Source organism: Dryas octopetala, chromosome 1 (genome assembly GCF_963921425.1).
Source record: "Dryas octopetala chromosome 1, drDryOcto1.1, whole genome shotgun sequence".
Taxonomy (NCBI): Eukaryota; Viridiplantae; Streptophyta; class Magnoliopsida; order Rosales; family Rosaceae; genus Dryas; species Dryas octopetala.
The window spans coordinates 10,125,233-10,146,031 of NC_141366.1; the positions used below are offsets into that span (position 1 = coordinate 10,125,233).

Genomic DNA, 20,799 nt, shown 5'->3' on the forward strand with positions numbered 1-20,799 from the left:
CATATAATAATGTATTATTAGTTTTTTTTTGATAATCGAAGATGTTCTGGATCAGTTTTCGCATATCAGACTAATTTTTTGAACCGATTAAAAAAGTTTTAAAAAATATCCGATAAAAAAAGAACGAACGATAAAACTCAATTCCCACACATTTGCCAAAACCCACGTACCCCCCCACTCACAGAATTCCAAGATCCCCAAGAAAAACCTTTTGGGTCTGGAAAAAAAATAAATTAAAAAGTGAGAAAACAAGAGAAGCAGTTAAAGCAAGGATGTGCTGTCCGGGCAGGTTGTGCATGTGTTGCACTTGCTCAATAATGCAGACAATCCTCATTGCATTGTTATTTGGGGTCGATCCATTTGGAAGGTTCCAGCATCACTCTGTCGAATGTTGATGAATACTAGCTCTTATCGCTAAAAAATCATGAGCCTGACAAATTAAGTACGAAAGTAATTTTTAATTTTTTACAATTTCTGTTTTTTTTTTTGGGTAACCTTGAGTGAAAGCAAACGAATCGCGGCGTTTTGAGTATCCAATCAATTAAAAGCAAGCTTAAAAGTCAAAAGTAAGACGGCTGCAAGAGATTCGTAGCACAGACGATCCTTTTCTCCTTCTCCAAGTGGGACTAGAAGACTAAAAAATAAACAAAACAAAGCTCCTCCTCCATATCCAAAGCCCCTCCTCCATATCCAAAGCCCAAGCTCAGAGTCGTTAAAAGCTACGAAGAAGAAGAAAGAGATCGAATCACATAAACAGAGAGAAGATGAGGATCACAGTAATGACCGCAGACGAACAGATCCTCAACTTAGACGTCGATCCTCACGAAACTGTAAAACCCTAATTTCAACGTCAACAATCCCCACTTACTTGCATGTCTATATCTCACTGTAAATTGGGGCGTGTAATATTCATGTTGCTGCTTTGTTTTGTTTAATTAATTTGTTGGTTCTTTTTTGTTTTTGGGGTGATAGGTTGAGAATGTGAAAGCTCTGCTGGAGGTGGAGGTGAGAATTTCTTTACTAATTTATCATAATATTGCTATTTTTAAATTTAGGGTTTTGGGTTATGCTTTGTTTGGATAGTGTGAAAGTGTAGGAAAAGAAACCCATTGAATTGAAGTGAAGTTTAGATCTTTGAATCTTTCATTACTTGGACTTAGGGGAACAAGTGAAGAACTAATTTAGTTTTCAGTTATCTCATTAACTAATGGATGAATGTATAGTGAATGTGTGATTTGTTTCTACAATGTAAATAAGCAGACGCGGGTGCTGCTTCAGAAACAACAGCTGCTATATAATGGGAGGGAGATGAGGAATTTTGAGAAGCTGAGTGCCCTTGGTGTCAAAGATGAAGACTTGATAATGATGGTATCCAATGCTGCATCTAGGTATACTTGACCCACTACATCATTTACAATAATTCTCAATAACTATTGTTCATCTCTATGGTTCCACTTATAGTGTTTATGGATTTAATGGGCCTATAAATATATTCCAGTGCTTCTACCAATGATTTGAGCTTCAATCCAGATGGGTCTGCTGTAAACCCAGGAGCTTTCCAGCAGCACATTAGGAATGATTCTAATTTGATGGGGCAGTTGTTTCAGGTAGAATGGTGTTCTTTTTCTTCGATTTATTTCTTTGGTTTTGGACAAGGTTGTGGACGCTGCAATATGGTGCATCTAAAGATACAGCAATTAGATGAATTAATTTGATTTTTTCTGTAATTTCGGCATTGTTATTCTGAAAGTATAAACTGTTTGTTGCAGAGTTTTCAAATTTGCATTTTCTTATCCTCAGTTTATGTGATTGTTTACTCCCAGTGAATTTCTGACAATCTTACTTTTATGTGGAACTTACAGAGTGATCCTGAATTAGCACAAGTTATTCTTGGAAATGATCTCAATAGACTGCAGGAACTTTTACGAGAGCGTCATCGCCAAAAATCTGAACATCGGCGGAAACAAGACGAGGAGCTTGTAAGTTACCTTTTCCTGTTCTTAACATAGATTCATAGTCATTGTAGGATAATTGCTGCTTTATATGGCCTTTGAGGTAATCTGTCTCCATACTTTACGATGTAATTAATACGCCATATGGTAATTTTTGAAGTTTCAAAGGAATATGGTAATGTTAATCTTAAATGATATTGCAATGTCTATTTCTGTGAGTATACCTGTTTATCCTATGTTACTTATTGAGTATAATTTTGACATGAGTTACAATCTGACTGTAATTGATGCAGTTTCTGTTTACCTATATCTTGTGAGCAGGCTCTTCTTTATGCAGATCCTTTTGATGTTGAAGCCCAGAAGAAGATTGAAGCTGCTATTCGCCAGGTCAGTGGTACTTTCTTTGCCAAAGGTGTGAGGTTCATAAATGATAATTCAACTCCACAGTTTCCTTAATCACCTGATGCTGTAAATTGTTTTTTTTCATTAAATACTTGCACTAGTAACATACTTTTAAAATCAATTCTTAAATGCACATGATATGGAATTTTGTTGTTGTTGTTGTTATGTTTAGATTGTTTTCAATATTGCTAATTTCCTTTGCAGAAAGGAATTGATGAAAACTGGGCTGCTGCTCTGGAGCATAACCCTGAAGCTTTTGCAAGGGTGGTATGTATGAGTGTCAATATTCCTCTATCCTCTGTTATTTTTCAAAAAGTTCTCTTGGTATTTAGTTTGATGTTTTATGTGACTTTTCAGGTTATGTTGTATGTTGACATGGAAGTTAATGGCGTCCCATTGAAGGTAACTGGAACATAATTGCTAGGGATTTGCACTTTACTCTTCTTTCACTCAGTTCAATGTATATGAGATGACTAAATGCTTGAATGCTTTGTGTCATTTTTGTTGCCTTCCGTGAGATATCTTGCTTAATTAGACTGCCCTTTATGCTTCCTGAATCCTGCACAATTCAATCGAGATTATGTATCTCCACTAGTATTCTCAGTTACTCATTCTTTTTTTGTCTCTTCTTCTTCAAGTAAAAATACAAAATTATATAGTTTATATATTTATTTTCACTTGTGTCCAGGCATTTGTTGACAGTGGAGCTCAGTCAACAATTATATCAAAAAGCTGTGCTGAGCGTTGTGGGTATGAGCTATTTTAAACTAATACTGGTTATGATAATTGATTTGCACAAGCTCTCATAATCAAATTGATGTGTTTTATTAGGGATAATACATGTAGGTGTAGTATTTATCCATATGTAAGTTTTCCTATTCTTTACATCACATATGCATATGCACCTTTTATTACGAATGAATGCTTGTTTGGATTAGCAATTTAGGTGCCAATGCTATCTTGTGGCTGCTGGCCCATTGTCTATTAGTTGTGTGGTTGTGCATTTCATGCTAGAAATTCAGTGGTTTAAACATGCTCCAAATGTATGCATGATTTTGAGAGGATGATGGTGTTGTTTTGGATCACGAGAGAGCATTACGAGGTAGTTCTCTAACAATCTCAGTAGATAGTTTTCACTTGCTACTTTATATCATACCACTTTAGCTACTCAAATATACCTTTTGTGATCAACCCTATTAATGAATTTTCTGTGAAAGGAGTTTGAACTCTTTATTGCAGTTTTCTTTATTAAAATTGCTGTTGGTTTTGTATTTTTATTGATACTGCAAGAGTTTATAAAAGCAAACGCCTAATGTTGTGTTGTTTTGGACATCAAATTATCTAGATTGTTGAGGCTTTTAGATCAACGTTACAAGGGTATTGCTCATGGAGTTGGTCAATCGGAGATATTGGGTCGAATACATGTAGCTCCAATCAAGGTAGCAGCCTATGTAAATGTTTCATATCATTCACTGTCTGAGATGGTTGCTTGAGTGACAGGTTTTTCTTTAACAATTCTATACTATTACTAGTAAATCAAACTTATTTTTTAACATTGTTTATGTAGATTGGGAGTATATTTTACCCTTGCTCATTCCTGGTTCTGGATGCTCCCAATATGGAATTTCTCTTTGGGCTGGATATGCTCCGTAAGCATCAGGTAGCATCCATGGTCCAATGCTTTGATAGCTGTCCATCTCAATGGTTCTAATTATTGAAGTTTAATAGATTTTCCACTCTCCTAACATTGCTGATGTGTTCAGTGCATTATAGATTTGAACGAGAATGTTATGAGAGTTGGTGGTGGAGAAGTTTCTGTACCATTTTTGCAAGGTTGGTCCTTTGATCTCCCTCATTTGCATGAAGTTCTTTCTTTTGGATCCCACTAAAAATGAAGTTATGTACTAATTTCAGAAAAAGACATCCCATCTCGTTTTCTGGATGAAGAAAGGTTTTCCAAGGAAGCATCCAGCTCAGGAGCTCCTGTAAGTCAATAGTTCTTGATGTTTGCAATGGCTAATTTCTTAAATGAATCTGCTGCTATATCCATTCATTGAATGCACACCATGAATAGTCTAATAATAAAACTTTGGAGGAACAATATTGTGGAGTTAACCATTAAACCATTTTGCTCTTTCCTCCTATATGAGACTGCAAATTGGCTCCCCTTTTTTGTTTTTTGTTTCTTGTTCTCTCCATTTTTCTGGTTCAGTAGATATTGCATGGATTTTTGGATCATGCATTCACTAGGATATATTTAGGGTCTATAGAAGTTTTCAAAATCTAGGAAGGTAGTTGACCTTTTGGACATATAATTTGTAAATTCTTTTTTGGATTAACACTATTATCTGTTTCATTTGTACTTTAATATGTTACTCTTCAGGTGACATCTGGAACAACAGATAAGAGCAAAAATGTACCAACAGGAGGGCAATCATCTGGTTAGTTTTGGAAATTGGTTGCATTTGTTTTGGGGATACTTCATTTTTTATTTGTGTCAATGAGATGTAATTTAGTTTATTTGCCTTTGTTTGATCTTGGTTAAGGGGATACTTCATTTTGGAAATTTGCAGTGTCTTAATGATGTCTTTCCATATATAACTGATGTGATGTTCTTTTCTGTTTGAAATTTGACACAGGAAGTGCTCGTGCTGATATGACTCAGGTAAATTTATTTAGCTATCTGGCTAATCTCAGTTGTTCTCAAGTTATTTCCAGCTGTTATTTTAACCTCCATTGTTGGCATAGTGCATCTTATTTGTGCACCTCATTGATCTCTAGAGTCATTCAATCTGCAATGAAGTTTGATTGACTTGATGGTCAATTATCATCCTCTGAAAATTCTGTTTGGTAATGATGTGGCTGCAGGGACCGGATTTTGAAGCTAAAGTTGCAAAGCTTGTTGAGCTAGGGTTTGGGAGAGATGCAGTAATACAAGCTCTTAAATTTTTTGATGGTAATGAAGAACAAGCGGCAGGGTATCTTTTTGGGGGCTGATCAAACTATATACCTCTAAAATTCATATACTGTTGGAATAATGCTTAGTTTCAGAACATAATTACGAAAGTGCAAGCTGAAATTGTGTATTTGTTATAATTTCATTTAATCTATTGATACGCACAAACGAGTACTGTTGGAAATTTAATTTAATTTAATTTTGGGTTTTCTGTTAACTTCCCACAAACGAGTGCTGTTGGACTTTATTAGAAATGTAAACCATTTTCAGTTCCAAGATTGGGGTGATTTTCTAGAGTTTTAATTTTAGTTTGCATCTTTTTTTTGGCCCCTGCTAGTCTGTGTACCTTTTTAGATTGAATTTCGATGGCTACGTACCTGGCTGCTCTTCCACCAAAGTTCTTTGGTGTTTCCGAGGCCTAGGCTAGCCTATGACGTTGGCCAAGATGGGCCATTGCTAACACATTCATTTTAGTGTTGTATTCATATGGATTATTTTGAGTAGGCGATACACTCTATAAAAAAACTCCTCTTGTCATAGTTAATTTCAATTTAGTTATTTTCCTCAAAACCCCAATATCAAGGCAATCTAGGTTTTTCTTGGAAGGGGTTCGAGTAGCATTGCAACTCGATTTCTATTCGAAGGGGTTTGAGTAGGCACATCTGAGTTCTTTGAACATGTAATTTAAGCATGCACTGGCGGTTCTGCAACTCCAATTTTTAAATAATTTGTGCTCAACTAGGTTTTGTTATATTATCCTACAGAAAGTAATAAAAAGAATTCCTTTTTGCAAAAAAAAAAAAAAAAAGGGTAAAATCTTTCCATTCCGGTCTTAAAATTGTAAAACTTTCCTTTTCTTTTTTCTATCTTTTTTTTGGGACAAACAAGAGAGACTATAAGCATATGGTAAAAAAATATATATCTTGAGGAGCAAGCAAAAATAAATGCAAATCCGATTTTAATGCCTACCTTTTACTTGGGGAGCAAGCAAGGAGGCCATAGCTCAGGGGCAAAAAGGTAAACCAACTCGGTACATCATGGCCTTGGGTGAATATTATAAATATATGGAATCACATACACAAGCCCTAACCCTGAGAGTGCAGTGCAGCTGTAGCTCCTCTCTATTGTCTTACAGAAGTAGTAGAAATTTAATAGACGATGACGGTGGTGCCGCCGCCAAAGAAGGATTGGTTTGTGTACTTGATGCTGTACGACCGACTATTGCGATTAAATATTGATGAATTGTGCAAAAGTAGGAGGTCCCCGAATAAGCCTGTGTTTGAAGTTGTGCAAGAGTTTTCTTCAGCAATTCCCGTCGAAATGCGACATATAATTGTGGGTTCAAAAGTGTATATGGTGGGGGGTAAAGTAATAAATTAAGCCTTTTGATGCAAATTCGATGTGGAGGTCTTCAAGTTGTCCCAACTTGGATGTATATTCCTTCGATCCAGAGGCAGAGGTAGAGGCAGAGGCTCCATTGATACGTCTCTGCAAGGATCCCAATATTCCCAGCAGGTTGATTGATCCCAGATTGACTGGTAAGACAAAATCTATCGTGTTCACCCTTGAGGACAAAATCTATCTTCTGGCCACAGGACCATACTTGAAAAAAGATGGTGGCCATGATTATAATTATAATTACCCTAATCCACATGATGAGTCACCCCTTCATGACGATGATGATGAGCCGCCGCCCCTTTTTAGGGTTTTTGATCCCATCCACCAATCTTGGAAACATCTTCCTCATCCTCCCTGCTATGATGATGAATCATTACGCGATCGTTATAGACGTTCCCAATTGTGTGATCACTGTGTTTGGGGCAACAAGCTCCTTATTCACACTATTCGGGGTTCATACATTTTTGACACTCATGACCAAGAGAAATGGGAGGATGTAAATAACATCGGCTGGGATAGTAATGAGCAGTGTAGCGTTGTTGCAGAATTGGAGCAAGGCTTTTTAATTGGCATGCCTGTAGGGTGCAAAAACCTTGTTGCTTATCACTTGGATCCAAATGGGATCCCCAAGCCCTATCGGGTGCTACATGAACTTGAGGGAATATTCTGTCCTTTTTTACTCATTAGTAATTGTTTTTTGGGTAAATGTGATAGCGGTCGTATGTGGCTCACCTATTCCGGCAAGGATCTTATGGAATTTCATTATACACGTGTAGCTGTGTTTCGAGTTTCCATCTCCAACGACCTTGCTGGCAAACCAGTCCTCTCTGCAGAGGTTGAGGCTGCGGAATTTTATTATCTCGAAGATGAATCTCCTGTTTTCTCAGCTTTTGCCTTGTGCCATCATCTCAACAAGCATGATATTGAGGAGAAAATTTTTTATGGAGCCGTTGTACCACATGATCATTGACGCTATAATGCATGCGAGTTTCACAGACAAAAATCTATTTAGATCTGCATGTTATGATTTGAGAGACTGTCAAAACATGAAAATTTTAGAGGGCTGCTATTTGCACTTTTTTTTTTTCTTTTTGCACACCCTTTTGTTAAAAAAAAATCAAAAATCAAAGGAAAAGACACACTCACCCTTCTCACACCCAAAAACCAACTTCATTTTTTCTCTTTTGCACACCCCATCAACAGAAAAAAAAAAAACACACACACACCCAGCCACACACACCCCCTCTTCATCTCCCTCACCCGACCACACCCACCCACGCAGCCCTCCCTCCACCAAGCCCCAGCCCCGTCGCACCTTCCCTCCAGCCCCGACCCACCCACCCAACCCCCTCCCTCACCCGACCACCACAAGCAGCACCCGACCTCATCCCAACCTCCTCGATCCTCTTCTCTCCTCCCTCCCTCCCTTTCTCTCTCTGCTTTCTCCTTCCTTTGGCAGCCACCTACCGAACACCCATAAACCATTCGACAGCCACCCACCGAACACCCACAAACCATTCGATAGCCACCCGCCGAACACCCACAAACCATTCGGCATATATCCGCCGAACCTAGAGGGAGGTGGGCCGGGTGGGTCGAGGCTAGAGGGAAGGTGCGACGGGGTTGGGTGGGAGGGGGTGCGATGGGGCCAGGGCTGGGTGGAGGGGAGGGAGGAGGTCGAGCTGGGTGGAGGGGAAGGAGGTGGGCTGGTCAAGGCTGGGGCTTGGTGGAGGGGAGGGAGGAGGTCGGGTGTGTTTTTATTTTTTTTTTTGTCTGAGAGTAAGGGGTGTGTTGGGTGAGGGGTGAGTGTGTCTTTTCTTTTGATTTTTGATTTTTTTTTTTTACAAAAGAGTGTGCAAAAAGAAAAAAAATGGTGTGCAAATAGCAGCCCTCAAATTTTATCCATAATATTATCAAATGTTTGTTTTTTTCTCTTCTATATCCTATGCATGCATCCCATATACATAGATATAGAGATCTTTTTCCCCTCCCTTTCAATATTTATTTTATTCAGGCTTTTATCAAGAGTACGTACCCTAGGGTGGGCATGCAATGGCATGTGGTCCATCGATATATAGCATGTACACTTGGCGGTTAATTACCAATTAATGCACATTCATCCTATCCTCAAAATAAATAATACACTCAAAATTAGAATGGATCACTATAAAAAATGCATAGCTCAAAACAAATTCATCTTGCCATAGTCAAAATTGGCAATTTCAATTTAGTTGTTTTCCTTAAACCCTAATATATAATAAAAATATTCTAGGATTTTATTCGGGAGGGGTTGTACTGTTGTAATACGTATAGCATTCTAATGACGTACACTTCAAAAAGTTTGTTTCCGGAATGTCGTATTCTTTTCAATTATAGGCACGTTTGAGTTCTTTTATTATGTAATTTGAATTTCTCAAGAATAATCCTTGTCAGTCGGCTTTTGCCTTGTGCCTGAACAAGCATGAGAAAAAGTTTTATGGAACCGTACGTACGTGATAGGCTAATGGAAGTTTTACAAACAAAAATCTATCTAAATCGGATATGATATGATGTTTGTGTATAATGTTTGTGTATTTTGTTATACCCTTCCATTTAATCCATTGATGACCCACAAACCAGTGCTGCAATTTAGTTATATGAAGAGTAGTAAACCATTAATTTACATTTTCAAGACTCCGTATGATTTTTGATCTTAAGTGTTTTAATTTTAGTTTGCATCTCTGTTTTGTTTTTGGCTCCTAGAATGAGCATCTACTCATAAGTCATAACCAATAAGGTTTATGACTTGTCCCATTTGTTAATTTCTTTTGTAGAAAATAAAAAATCTAAAACGAATATACGAATCCAATTTCTAATTAATCTAAATGGAAACACAAACAGTCAAACACAATTTACACAAACCCAAACCCTGCAAGTGCAGTGCAACCCTATCTCTTCCCTTTGACCTCGCGCGAGAGACAGAGATGGGGAGTATGATACATCGGTGGATGGACTGGTTCTCATACGTGAATTCGCTGTGCCGTCTAAGTATTGGTAAATATTTTTGTTCTTGTTTCTCTCCAGATGATCATGATGATCATCAGTCTGAGGAACCAGAAATTTCAAAGACGCCGAAGAAGGAGTGGTTTTTGTACTTGATGACCAACAAGCAACTATATATGCCGTCTAAACATTGATGAATTCTGCAAAAGTAGGAAGTCTCCGAATAAGCCTCAGTTTGAAGCTGTGCAAGATTTTTATCCAGATGGATACGACTACGAGGACGAAGGTCCAAGTAAAAGTAGAAATATTATTCCTCTGGAAATGCAACATATAATTGTGGGTTCCAAATTGTATATGGTGGGGGGTTATACTGAAGATTCGAGGGAGGGTAGTTTTTCAAGTTTTCCTAACTTGGATGTATATTCATTCGATCCTACTGATGATGATGGCCCAGAGGAAGAGGGTCCATGCATTCGTCTTTGCAAGGATCCCAACATTCCCAGGTTGATTGATCTCCGACCCGACCCTGCTCGAAGACTAAACCCTTGATGATAAAATTTATGTTTTGGCCCCAAAACCATACTTGGTGGAAAAAAACTATGATTATGATTATGATGAGGCACGTGATGATGAGCTACCCCTTTTTAGGGTTTTTGATCCCATTGACCAATCCTGGAAACAACTCCCTCATCCTCCCTGCTTCGATGGTGTTGTTTTCCCGAGTGGATGATTACTGTGCTTGGGGCCACAAGCTCCGAATTAGGACTCATGGGTCGGGTTCCTACATGTTTGACGCTCACCAAGAGAAATGGGACCCGGATACAAAGGAGGAGGTGTGTGGCGTTGTTGCAGAATTTGAGCAAGGCTTTTAGTCTGCATGCCTAGATGGAGCAGAGACCTTGTTGCTTATCGGTTGGATCCGAATGGGGTCCCCAAGCTGTATCGGGTGCTACATTAGCTTCAGGGAATATTCTGTCCTTTTTTAGATATAGATCATTATACTTGTTTCTTGGCCGGGTAAATATGAATACTGAATTTCGTCATGTGCCATCATCTGAACAAACATGATATTAAGGAACAAAATTTGTGTGGAATGGTTGTACCGCATCCTCATTAATTGGTGCTAATGCGAGTGTCACAAACGGAAATCTAACTGGAATATTTGGATACTAGTATACACGTGTTGAGCATGAATAAAATTTTATATATGTTTCTTCTTCCCATATATATGCATGCTGCATCCCAGATACGTACGTATATAGATATTGTATATTCTATTGGATTCATTTTGAATATCATGCACTTTAAGCTTAGGCTACAACGAGAATCCTTGCAATCTTAATACATACGATTGATTAATTGACTTTAGAATAAATTTATCATCCAATCAAGGTTTTTATTTCTTATGCTTCTTGAAGCAATGCCATACAGACCCTTAGAATTGATCTATTAAAAAAGATTTGGTTAGCATATATCTAAATTAAACCTCTCCCAACAACATTTTAAAAGTCTTTGGAATGATACTAGAAAGGGTTTCGAGTACACTAATAACTGAAATGATTTGGGTTTGCAATCCAAAGCCCTTCTAGTAAATAATTTAATCTTGCTCGATTCCCTTATTTGAGTAATTAAACCAGTGATCGTTTGGTTTTCCATCACTCCAATTGTGATGGTGTTTCTGAGGAAGTAGTGATCTCATACGGATTCTTCTCTACTTTTGCCTACTAGTATATATCTAGCTAATCGTCTACTTGTTTGAAATCTCATGGTTATCTTACATTAATTTATATTAAATTAACAACAAAAAAATGACCTTTTATAAATGATCTACTCGAGTTCATTTGGTTCTTCATCAACTCTAGTACTTTTTAAGCAATTCTTTTTTTGGGCACTAAATACAAATGTAGAGACAAAAGCCCAAAACAACAAAATAAAAGCAACAAGAAAATGGTCTAGAGCTAGGACTCACAATGCCCAAGTCAATTAATATTGAGCCATTTACAAGTCGGTTCAATTTTTTCTCCTTTCTTAAACTAATACCTTAATATTTTTTAATTTTTTACTAAAATCCAAAAATATTGTCCAGATGTTTTTAATTTAAATAATGTCTAATATTATCCTAAAATTAATAATATTTAAATCTTAATATTATCCTAGTATTATCATAATATTATTCTAGTTTTATATTATCTTAATATTATAATATTAGCATATTATCATATTATTCTAAAATTAATTGTGGGATTTAAATTATATTAATCTAATAAAAATGCATCGGCCTAAAAAATAGAAAATATTCAAATAATGAAAAAAATTCTTTATGAGTATATTTCAGTTATACCAATCGATCGATGGTTTGTCGACATTTATGTTATAGTTTATCCCAGAGCTAAACCTTAACATAACGCCTCCATCAAGCTCATTCGATACCCTAGGAGAGGATGAAGTGAAAGAGATGAGGATTTATCCTAAAACTCGGGAAATGAAGCAACATGACCAAACGATCAGAGGCTGAAACTGAGTATTCGGATCAGGTGCGCACTTAATCGAATATATATACCAACCCAGGTATTGGTACAATTGAAATGTACCTATATATATATAAACCTAGATATTGGTACAATTAATTGAAATGTACCTATATATATATTTTTTTACTTGTTTGATTATTTTCAATTTTTTGGGTTAATGTATTTTTTTGATATTTTTATAATTTAAACGGATATTATATTTTATTATTTTAAATTATAAAACATAAAAATTAGATAATCTTGAATGTTTTAATTAAACAATGTAAAATTTAAAAATGTCCTAACATATATTATCTTTCATAATTTTTAAAATTAATTTATATTAATTATCTTAATTTTAAGAGATAATATGAGTCAAAATTTTTAACAAGTCCATTTTTGGATCTTAGCCTAAAAAATTGGATTTAAGCACAAATCTAAATTCATATATGGTTTTAGTTCGAATAACCCTCTAAAACTGGACCTACTTCTAATTAACTGATTAATATTCTAACAAGAAGTGGGTCTCAGACAAAAAAAAAATAAATAAATAAACAAGAACTGGGCCACAAAACTAGGATGAATAAGAAACATTGCAGTCTAAATCACCACCACAAAGCTTAACTGTGACAAGGCAATCAACAACCATGCTTTTTTTTTTTTTTTTATCAATTTCTTAACAAAGTTAAATTAACACTTTGACAAGGAAAACATAGATAAACACAATTCGGGCATGTTGCGCGTTTTTATAGGAAACGCTTTTGCTCAGTTGCGCTTTCACTAGAAGTGTTTTTGTTAAAAAAACATAATTTTTTTTTGAAAAAAATCTAAGTGTTTTTTGTGAATGTATTTGGAAGCGCTTTCTGAGGAAGGTAGGTGCTTCATCAAAAATTGCTTTCAAGTGTTTTTAAATTTTTTTGTCAAACACAAGCAAAAATGCTTTTGACTATTTAAAAGCATTGCCAAACAAGTCCACTTTTCCAAAAAAATTAATACTCTTTCCATTGTTTTACAAGAATTGAGGAGCAAGAAAAGGAAATTAATCATCATAAAACGGCCCGGCGAATTATTAGGGATATGATTGGTGTTTTACTTGAGGACAATGCAAAGTAGGAGTACGTAGAATGCAAAATCGTCAAATTGCAATTTGCAAGCGCACCACTTAGGGGTATAAATAGGTCGACTGTGAGTGAAACGGACATCGATGTGGTCGACGATGCATATGACGATGGACGCCGCCATGAAGTTGGTGTCTAATCGATTATGCCGTCTTGGAAATATTAGTAAATATTTATGTTCTTGCTTCTCTCCAGATGATGATGATGATCAACAGCCTGATGATCAAATTTGGAAGACACCGCTGCCGCCAAAGAAGGATTGGTTTTTTGTACTTGATGATAAACGACCGACTATGCCGTCTAAATCTTGACGACTTGTGCAAAAGTATGTTTAGATCTCAGAATAAGCCACAATTTGAAGTGTTGCATGACTGCGGCCGGGGCCGGCTAAGAACAAGTATTCCCGCCGGAATGCAAACTATAATTGTGGATTCCAAGGTGTATATGGTGGGGGGTGTATTCCAGAGACCATATTTTGACGATGATGGTGATGGTGTTGGTGATGGTTCCATAACTGATGATTATCTCAACTTTGATGTTTATTCCTTTGATCCCACTCACTCAGAGGGTCCATCCATCCGCCTCTGTGATGATGCCATTCCCATTCCCATTCCCAGGTTGATTGATCCCAGATTGATTCACCAAAACCCCAGAATGTCGTCCAGTACTCCTTTCGTGCTCACCCTTGAGGACAAAATCTATGTTTTGGCCAGATTTAAACCATACCCGAAAATGGATGATTATGATGATGATTATGACTATGATTATGATGATGATTATGATTATGATTACCCCCCTAAGCCAGATAAGCCACCCCTTTTTAGGGTTTTTGATCCCCTTCACCAATCCTGGAAAAATCTCCCTCATCCTCCCTGCTACAATGATTCCTCCTGCTATTTAATGGATTATTGTGCTTGGGGCCAGAAGCTCTTTATTCGCACTTATATGTCAGGTTCATACATTTTTGACGCTTACCAAGAGAAATGGGAGGATGCAAGCAACATCCTGCCAGAGAATGAGTGCTTCAATGTTATTGCAGAAATCGAGCAGGGCTTTTTAGTTGGTGTGTCTACTACTGTCTGCCCACCCCAGCTTGTTGCTTATCAGTTGGATCCGAATGGGATCCCCAAGTGGTATCGGGTGCTACATGAACTTCAAGGGATATTCAGTGATACCTATTTTTTTGTAAAACATTATTTCTTTGGTAAATGTGAAGGTGGCCGTATGTGCTTTGTGTATTATGGCGATGAATATATGCATGTAGCTGTGTTTCGAGTTTCCATCTCGAATGACCTTATCGGCAATATTTTCCTCTCTGCAGAGATCGAGGCTTCAAAACTTTTTAAGTTCCATCATCTTTGTTGTTCTTCAGCTTTCGTCCTTTGCCATCATGCCAACGAGATGATAAAATGGCTTGGACCATCATACCGCATCATCATTGAGAGGCTAATGTGAGTTTCAATATGTTTAATTTTCTGATGATATATATATATATATATATGTATGCTTCATTCTCATGATCGATGAGAGACTTTGTAGGACAAATAAAGTTTGTCAATAAAATATATCTAATGTTTCCTTTTACCCTAGACATTTTAATTTTTCCCTCTCCTTCAATTATTCATGTTCTTCGATCTTCAAGGAATTAATTTTATCAAGACTCATATATATAACTGCCCTGCCTGAGGTGCAGGTGTGGGAGATGGCCAGTGACGATGGCTCTAGCTAGCATAAAGTCTTCATTAGGTTTTTGTTTGACATAAATCGTTATGGGCATTCGTTATTTTCTTAACTTCTACTAGTCTCAATCCTAATATTTCATCAATCTATAAATTAATGAAATAATGGTATATTTACCACATTCTTATATCATATTTTTATACTATCTTACGTGTCATTATTTTACTGGACAAAGTTTTTCTTTTTCTTTTTAGATTTTTGTTTTTATTTTTTAGTGTCCAATGCATGAATGCCATGTAAGTTATCATATAAGGTGGTATGAAATTATGGTATAAAAATGTGGGATGTCTAGCACTACTGAAATTAATGCCCTACGTAAGGAGACCCCTTTTATATATGAACAGTACTGCTAGATATACCACATTTTTATACCATAATTTCATACCACCTTATGTGGCAACTTACATGGCATTCATACATTGGATACTAAAAAATAAAAATAAAAACCCAAAAAGAAAAAGAAAAATTATGTCCAATAAAGTAATGACACGTGAGATGGTATAAGAATGTGGTATAAGAAATGTGGTAAATATAGCATTATTCTGTATTTAATTTACCCTTCCAAATACATACTATCACAATATAAGCCCTTTATTTTGGGCCGGTTAATAAACACAAATTGAGACCGGCTTTATTTAAAAGGACTAAACTAGTTAATTCTGACCGTAACAACTTCCAAATGAAACAACAGGGCTAAGACGGGGTTGGAGGGCTGAAGCCCTAGCAGTATTAGGCTGAGCTATGGGCCCAATGTGGGTTTGGGCTTTGAGTCAAACCTCATCTATTCTTTTTATTTTTCAATTTATAATTAATTTAAAAATATGATACTAAATAAACTAAAACTTTAAAAAGGAGATTATCAATATAAATAGAAATTAGAAAATAATTTTCAAATTATTCATAGTCTTGTTTGGATGTACAAAACTAACATTTTACAAATTATTATATTGTTTTCTTCAAATTATTTTCAATAGTTGCAAATACACATTAATATAGCCATGGTATCAACAACATCCGCGTCATAAGAGGGTGTCGGCAACTTAGAAAAGGTATCGAATAGGGGGTTCCAATACAATCACCCTAGTTTTAATTTTCGGTTTCTAACAAAAAAACTAAACAGACCACCTATTAGGATGAAACAAAAATCCAATGTTTACTTGAGGAGCAAGCAATGAGAACAAAATTGTGATTGCTAGCACCAATCAGGGCAAAATCGTAAATCAACACTTGCCACACATAGAGACCTTAGGTCTTTCAAAGTCTCAGGGAAAATGGACACCTATAAATAAGTCACGCAGCCATCTCTTCTATGACTCTGTCTCTGCTGCGATACACTCGAACCTAACTAGTTATTGAATTAGATCTCTGCCATTTTAGTTGCCTCTTTTACTCGTTGTCACCTACACAAGAAGGATAAAAATGTTGAAGACGAAGGTGAACAAGGACTGGTTTTCATGCGTGAAGATGTGGGGTCGGCAGCCTTGGCGTCTAAATATTTGTAGAAATTTTCAGTCTTTTTTGTCTCAAGATGTAGGTGATGAGTCTGAAGAAAGAGAAACTTCCAAGACGACAATGGCGTCTAAGAAAGATTGGTTTTTGTACTTGATGTTGACGGTCCATTCCTTGTCAGTGGAACGAGTACTAATCCGTCTAAATATTAGGGAATGCTGCTCCGAAGTTTGAAGTCGTGCATGACTTTTATCCAAATGGTTATGATGACTTCCTTGATCCTGGAATTAAAAATATGCCTTCCCTAATGCGACCTATAATTGTGGGTTCCAAATTGTATATGGTGGGGGGTCATAGATGGAATTTAAATTCCAGGTCGGCATCACATTCACAGATTCCCAACTTAGATAATGTATATTCCTTTGATCCTACAGATATTGATCCTGAGGATATTCAATCCATCGGCCTCTGCCAAGGCCCCATTCCCAGGTTTATTGATCCAAATGATCCGGAGACCACTGACAACCCTATCGTGTTGGTCTCCCTTGATGAGAAAATCTACATATTTGATGCCCATGAAGAAAAATGGGAGCATCAAAAGGACATCAAGTTTGGTGCTGCAGTGGAATTCGAGCGCTTTTTAATTTGCAAGCCTTGTAATCGCAAAGAGTTTGTTGCTTATCAGTTGGATTCCAATGGGATGATTCCCAAGTCTTATCAGGTGCTACATGAGCTTGGGGAGCTATTCTGTCCTTTTGTAACCGTAGATGACGCATACTGTTTCTTGGGTAAATGTGAAGGTGGCCGAATGTGTTTTGTGTGCTCTGGCTTTACAGTATGACCGCAATTGTGCGCGTGCGCTACATGGAGTGGTGTTTCGAGTGTCCATCTCAAACGACCTCTCTGGCAATCCAATTCTCTCTGCACATCTTCAGGCTGCAGAATTTTATGATTTCAACACCGCCAAAATTAGCAATGGATGTTTAACAGCTTTTGTCATGTGCCATTATTCGAATAAGCATGGTCTCCGCCCGAAAACCTTTTCGGGGTCGATAATACCTCATCATCATCCTCATCCTATACGACTATCACAAACGCAAAATCTTTATGGATCAGATGCCGAGGCTAACTACAATGCTTGAATTAATAGGTATCATCTCCAAGTGCGCTTATGTGATGATGCTTGATTCTTATGATAAGAGACTTTTGCAGAACAGGAAAGTTTTAACAATTAGATCATATGTTTGGCCTTTCCACTTATATGTTGCATCCCAAAAACAAGTTGGGGCAAACAGCACTTTCCATATATATATATATATATACATGTATGTATACATGCGTGTGTTATTTAAGCTTTTATCAAGACCCATATACCTGCCCTGTCTGAAGTACTAGATGGGCAATGGCCAGTGGTAGACATCCAAGAAGCATTTAGTGTAGTGAGCAAGTCAAAAAAGCTCTGATGAAAACTTCATCCTATTGGATATTCTTTAGAAAGGTTATAAACATAAAACATGAAAATTATTGTATTCCTTAGAAGAAAAATAAAATAAAATACACCAGAACAAATAAATAAAAGCTCCATAAATAAATTATCATGACAAGCTTATTCTATCATTACTTGAAAATGAAACTGATATATAAATATGAATGTAATTCTAACAGAATGTTTCCACCAAAAAGAAATTCTTACAAGATGTCATGTCTTATCAAGTTACAAAATCTCCTAAAACTCTTTCTTTTTGTTGCAGAGCCACACTCAACCTTAGAATACTCAAAATTATAATTAGCTATAAGAAATGCATAACAAACTCTCTACCACAAACCCAAATCAAAACCTTTCTGCCAATCTGGCGGTAACTGATCTTAATTTTGAATACACTTTTCCAGCAGGGGACCCTAAGATAAGGCTGCAAAGAGAATCCCTTGCAACCTTAATATTTGCAAAAGAGCCCAATATGTGAATCTTGGTGTCAGCAATCACAATTCTCGTCTTTGTAGCATTCTCGATGGCAAACTTTGTTTTGCCACCTTTACCAGAAAGTCTTCCTATAGCACGAGACAAGTGCTCCCCACGAAGTGTTTTAACGTCCTTGATCTCAAAAGACTCCACATAGAGCTCATCCATACGCAAAAGGGCAATGGCATCTATCACGTCAAACCCCAGCATGAAAGCCTGAACAAAATCAGCGCACTTCTGTAGGTTACTAATGTCAGGTGTGTCAGCTCTAGTCTTTAACTCAACTTTGCGACCCTTCAGATTCATACGGATGTCTATCTTCATCTGCTCGTAAATTGGGGTGTATATGTCCATCCATGCTTTCTTGAGAGGCGAATAACGATGTGGGGGAACAGAGACTTTCCGGAATTGGATTCGACCATCTGACATCTCATGAGCCTTCAAAGGCTCAAACTTTGGCTTGGGTGGCAAAGACCCAGATGCTGAATTTGTTTCAGATGGAACTGCTTCGACTTCCATGGAAGTAGGAGCTTTGTTGGACTGCATTTTTAACTGCGCTGATTATGACCCTTCAAAGATTAAAGAAAGGTTGTTCAAGACTTCGGGATTAATATAACAGCATAGAAGCAGCACTCTGCATTCAACTACTTTTACCAACTAAAAACATCTATTCTAATTGAGCTCCATTTCAATAAAACATTAAAATATAGGACACCCTGCATAGGTCAATATAACACAAATTAACCCTGCCTTATCTAAGAAGACTAAAGCAGTTATTCTCACAATTAAAACCTCCATTGGAACATTCAGGAGCCAATAAACTACACAGATACGTCATGGTCTACGAACTCAATGGTTATACGAATTTCACAGAGTGCTTCAATAAACCCACCTCTGAAATTATTTCAAGAGTATAAAAAAATATGTGATTGAAGTGATTCAGTTTTCCCAATTTAAACATAGGTGCCCGAAAATTTTCTTATCAAGCTCGAAAATAGAATAAGCATGAAAATTGACGGAGACCCCAATAAAAAAAACAAAAAAAACAAAAATTTCTGAAAAGTTCAACCAAGTGGTGCAAAATATACAAGCAGGAACTGCTTTTTCAACCACACCCACAAAAACTTAGGTCTCTAATGGTCTCATTTGATTAAAATTAAGAAAAAAACAAAGAGAAATATTAAATCTTTACGATAGAAAGAGAGAGTACCTGGTTCTGCGATCGAGTAAAACTTGACCTTGGAGGCTCGAAAGAAGAACAGGGATGGCTAGGGTTTTGCTATAATTCCCAAATAGTGAGATGGATATAAGCCTACACTTCTGGTTATGGATTGGGCCAGATTTATCGTTAAATAAGCAAGTGGGCTCTTTAGCGGGCTCAGGCCACCGTGGGCTTTAATATTGGACTTTTAAATATATTAGGAGGCATCTAAATGTACCCCAAAATTTTCTTTCCCTAACCACACTTTTCCTTAATCTTACAATTTTACCCTCATTTGTGAAAAAAAAAAAAAAAAAAAAACAGAACATATAACCCAAATTCACTAAAAATTCCTGTTTTGCAGTCTTTTCATTTTGAAGAAAGTCAAAAGAAATTAAGTGATTATTATTTGAGGGGGGCTATTTAGACCACTTAAAACCACTAAGTTGACCACCCCCACAATTTTTTGCCCATTTTGCCCCTAAACTCATTTCTCCAATTTTGGCCGGCCATCCCTCCCCGCCGCCGGCGTGACCCCATCCCTCCCTATCGCCGGCGCGACCCACCCACCCCGATCTCCCTTCTCTCTCTCTCTTCCCTCTCTCTGCCTCCCTCCTTCTCCGGACCACCATAGGTGGCCGGTGCGAACCCATAGGGGGTCGCGCTGGCCACCCATGGTGGTTCGGTGAGGGAGGGAGGCAGAGAGAGGGAAGAGAGAGAGAGAAGGGAGATCGGGGGTGGGTGGGTCGTAACGGCGATGGGGAGGGGTAGGGTCGACCGACGATGGGAGGGGTGGGGTCGTGCCGGTGGCTGGGAGGGGTGGGGTTACGCCGGCCACCGATGGTGGTCCGGTGAGGGAAGGAGGCAGAGAGAGGGGAGATCGGGGTGGGTGGGTCGCGCCGGCGATGGGGAGGGGTGGGGTCGACCGGCGAAGGGGAGGGGTGGGGTCGCGTCGGTGGTGGGGAGGGGTAAGGTTGCGTCGGCGGCAGGGAGGGGTGGCTGGCCAAAATTGGAAAACAGAGTTTTTTTTTTTTTTTTTTTTTATGCAGGGGCAAAAGGGGTGGTCAACTCAGTGGTTTTGGATTGTCTGAATAGCCCCCCCCCCCCCCTGTTATTTTCAAGAAGAAAAGT

At 37.6% G+C, this 20,799-nt stretch overlaps 2 protein-coding genes across 2 annotated transcripts; one reads left to right on the top strand and one right to left on the bottom strand.

The window, feature by feature from the left end:
- Positions 1–633: 633 nt before the first annotated feature.
- DDI1 (ubiquitin family protein) lies at positions 634–5,586 on the top strand. Its single transcript, XM_086241549.1, has 16 exons — positions 634–830; positions 973–1,005; positions 1,261–1,388; positions 1,499–1,607; positions 1,863–1,979; positions 2,274–2,339; positions 2,559–2,621; positions 2,712–2,756; positions 3,043–3,104; positions 3,700–3,793; positions 3,922–4,014; positions 4,118–4,187; positions 4,269–4,339; positions 4,738–4,795; positions 4,994–5,019; positions 5,223–5,586. The coding sequence occupies exons 1-16, from the start codon at positions 765–767 to the stop codon at positions 5,349–5,351; spliced, it is 1,230 nt and encodes a 409-aa protein (XP_086097675.1). The 5' UTR covers positions 634–764; the 3' UTR covers positions 5,352–5,586.
- Positions 5,587–18,174: 12,588 nt separating this feature from the next.
- Positions 18,175–19,778, bottom strand: LOC147297628 (RNA-binding KH domain-containing protein). Its single transcript, XM_086228745.1, has 2 exons — positions 19,678–19,778; positions 18,175–19,036 (listed from the first exon to the last, which is right to left on the bottom strand). The coding sequence occupies exon 2, from the start codon at positions 19,011–19,013 to the stop codon at positions 18,339–18,341; it is 675 nt and encodes a 224-aa protein (XP_086084871.1). The 5' UTR covers positions 19,014–19,036; positions 19,678–19,778; the 3' UTR covers positions 18,175–18,338.
- Between the last annotated feature and the right edge of the window lie 1,021 nt (positions 19,779–20,799).

Bases quoted from the DNA above. Each gene is read 5' to 3' on its own strand.
- DDI1 (XM_086241549.1), top strand. From the start codon at position 765: ATGAGGATCACAGTAATGACCGCAGACGAACAGATCCTCAACTTAGAC. The intron at 3,105-3,699 runs GTATGAGCTATT...CAAATTATCTAG, and splicing joins AGCTGTGCTGAGCGTTGTGG to ATTGTTGAGGCTTTTAGATC. The intron at 3,794-3,921 runs GTAGCAGCCTAT...TTGTTTATGTAG, and splicing joins TACATGTAGCTCCAATCAAG to ATTGGGAGTATATTTTACCC.
- LOC147297628 (XM_086228745.1), bottom strand. From the start codon at position 19,013: ATGCAGTCCAACAAAGCTCCTACTTCCATGGAAGTCGAAGCAGTTCCA.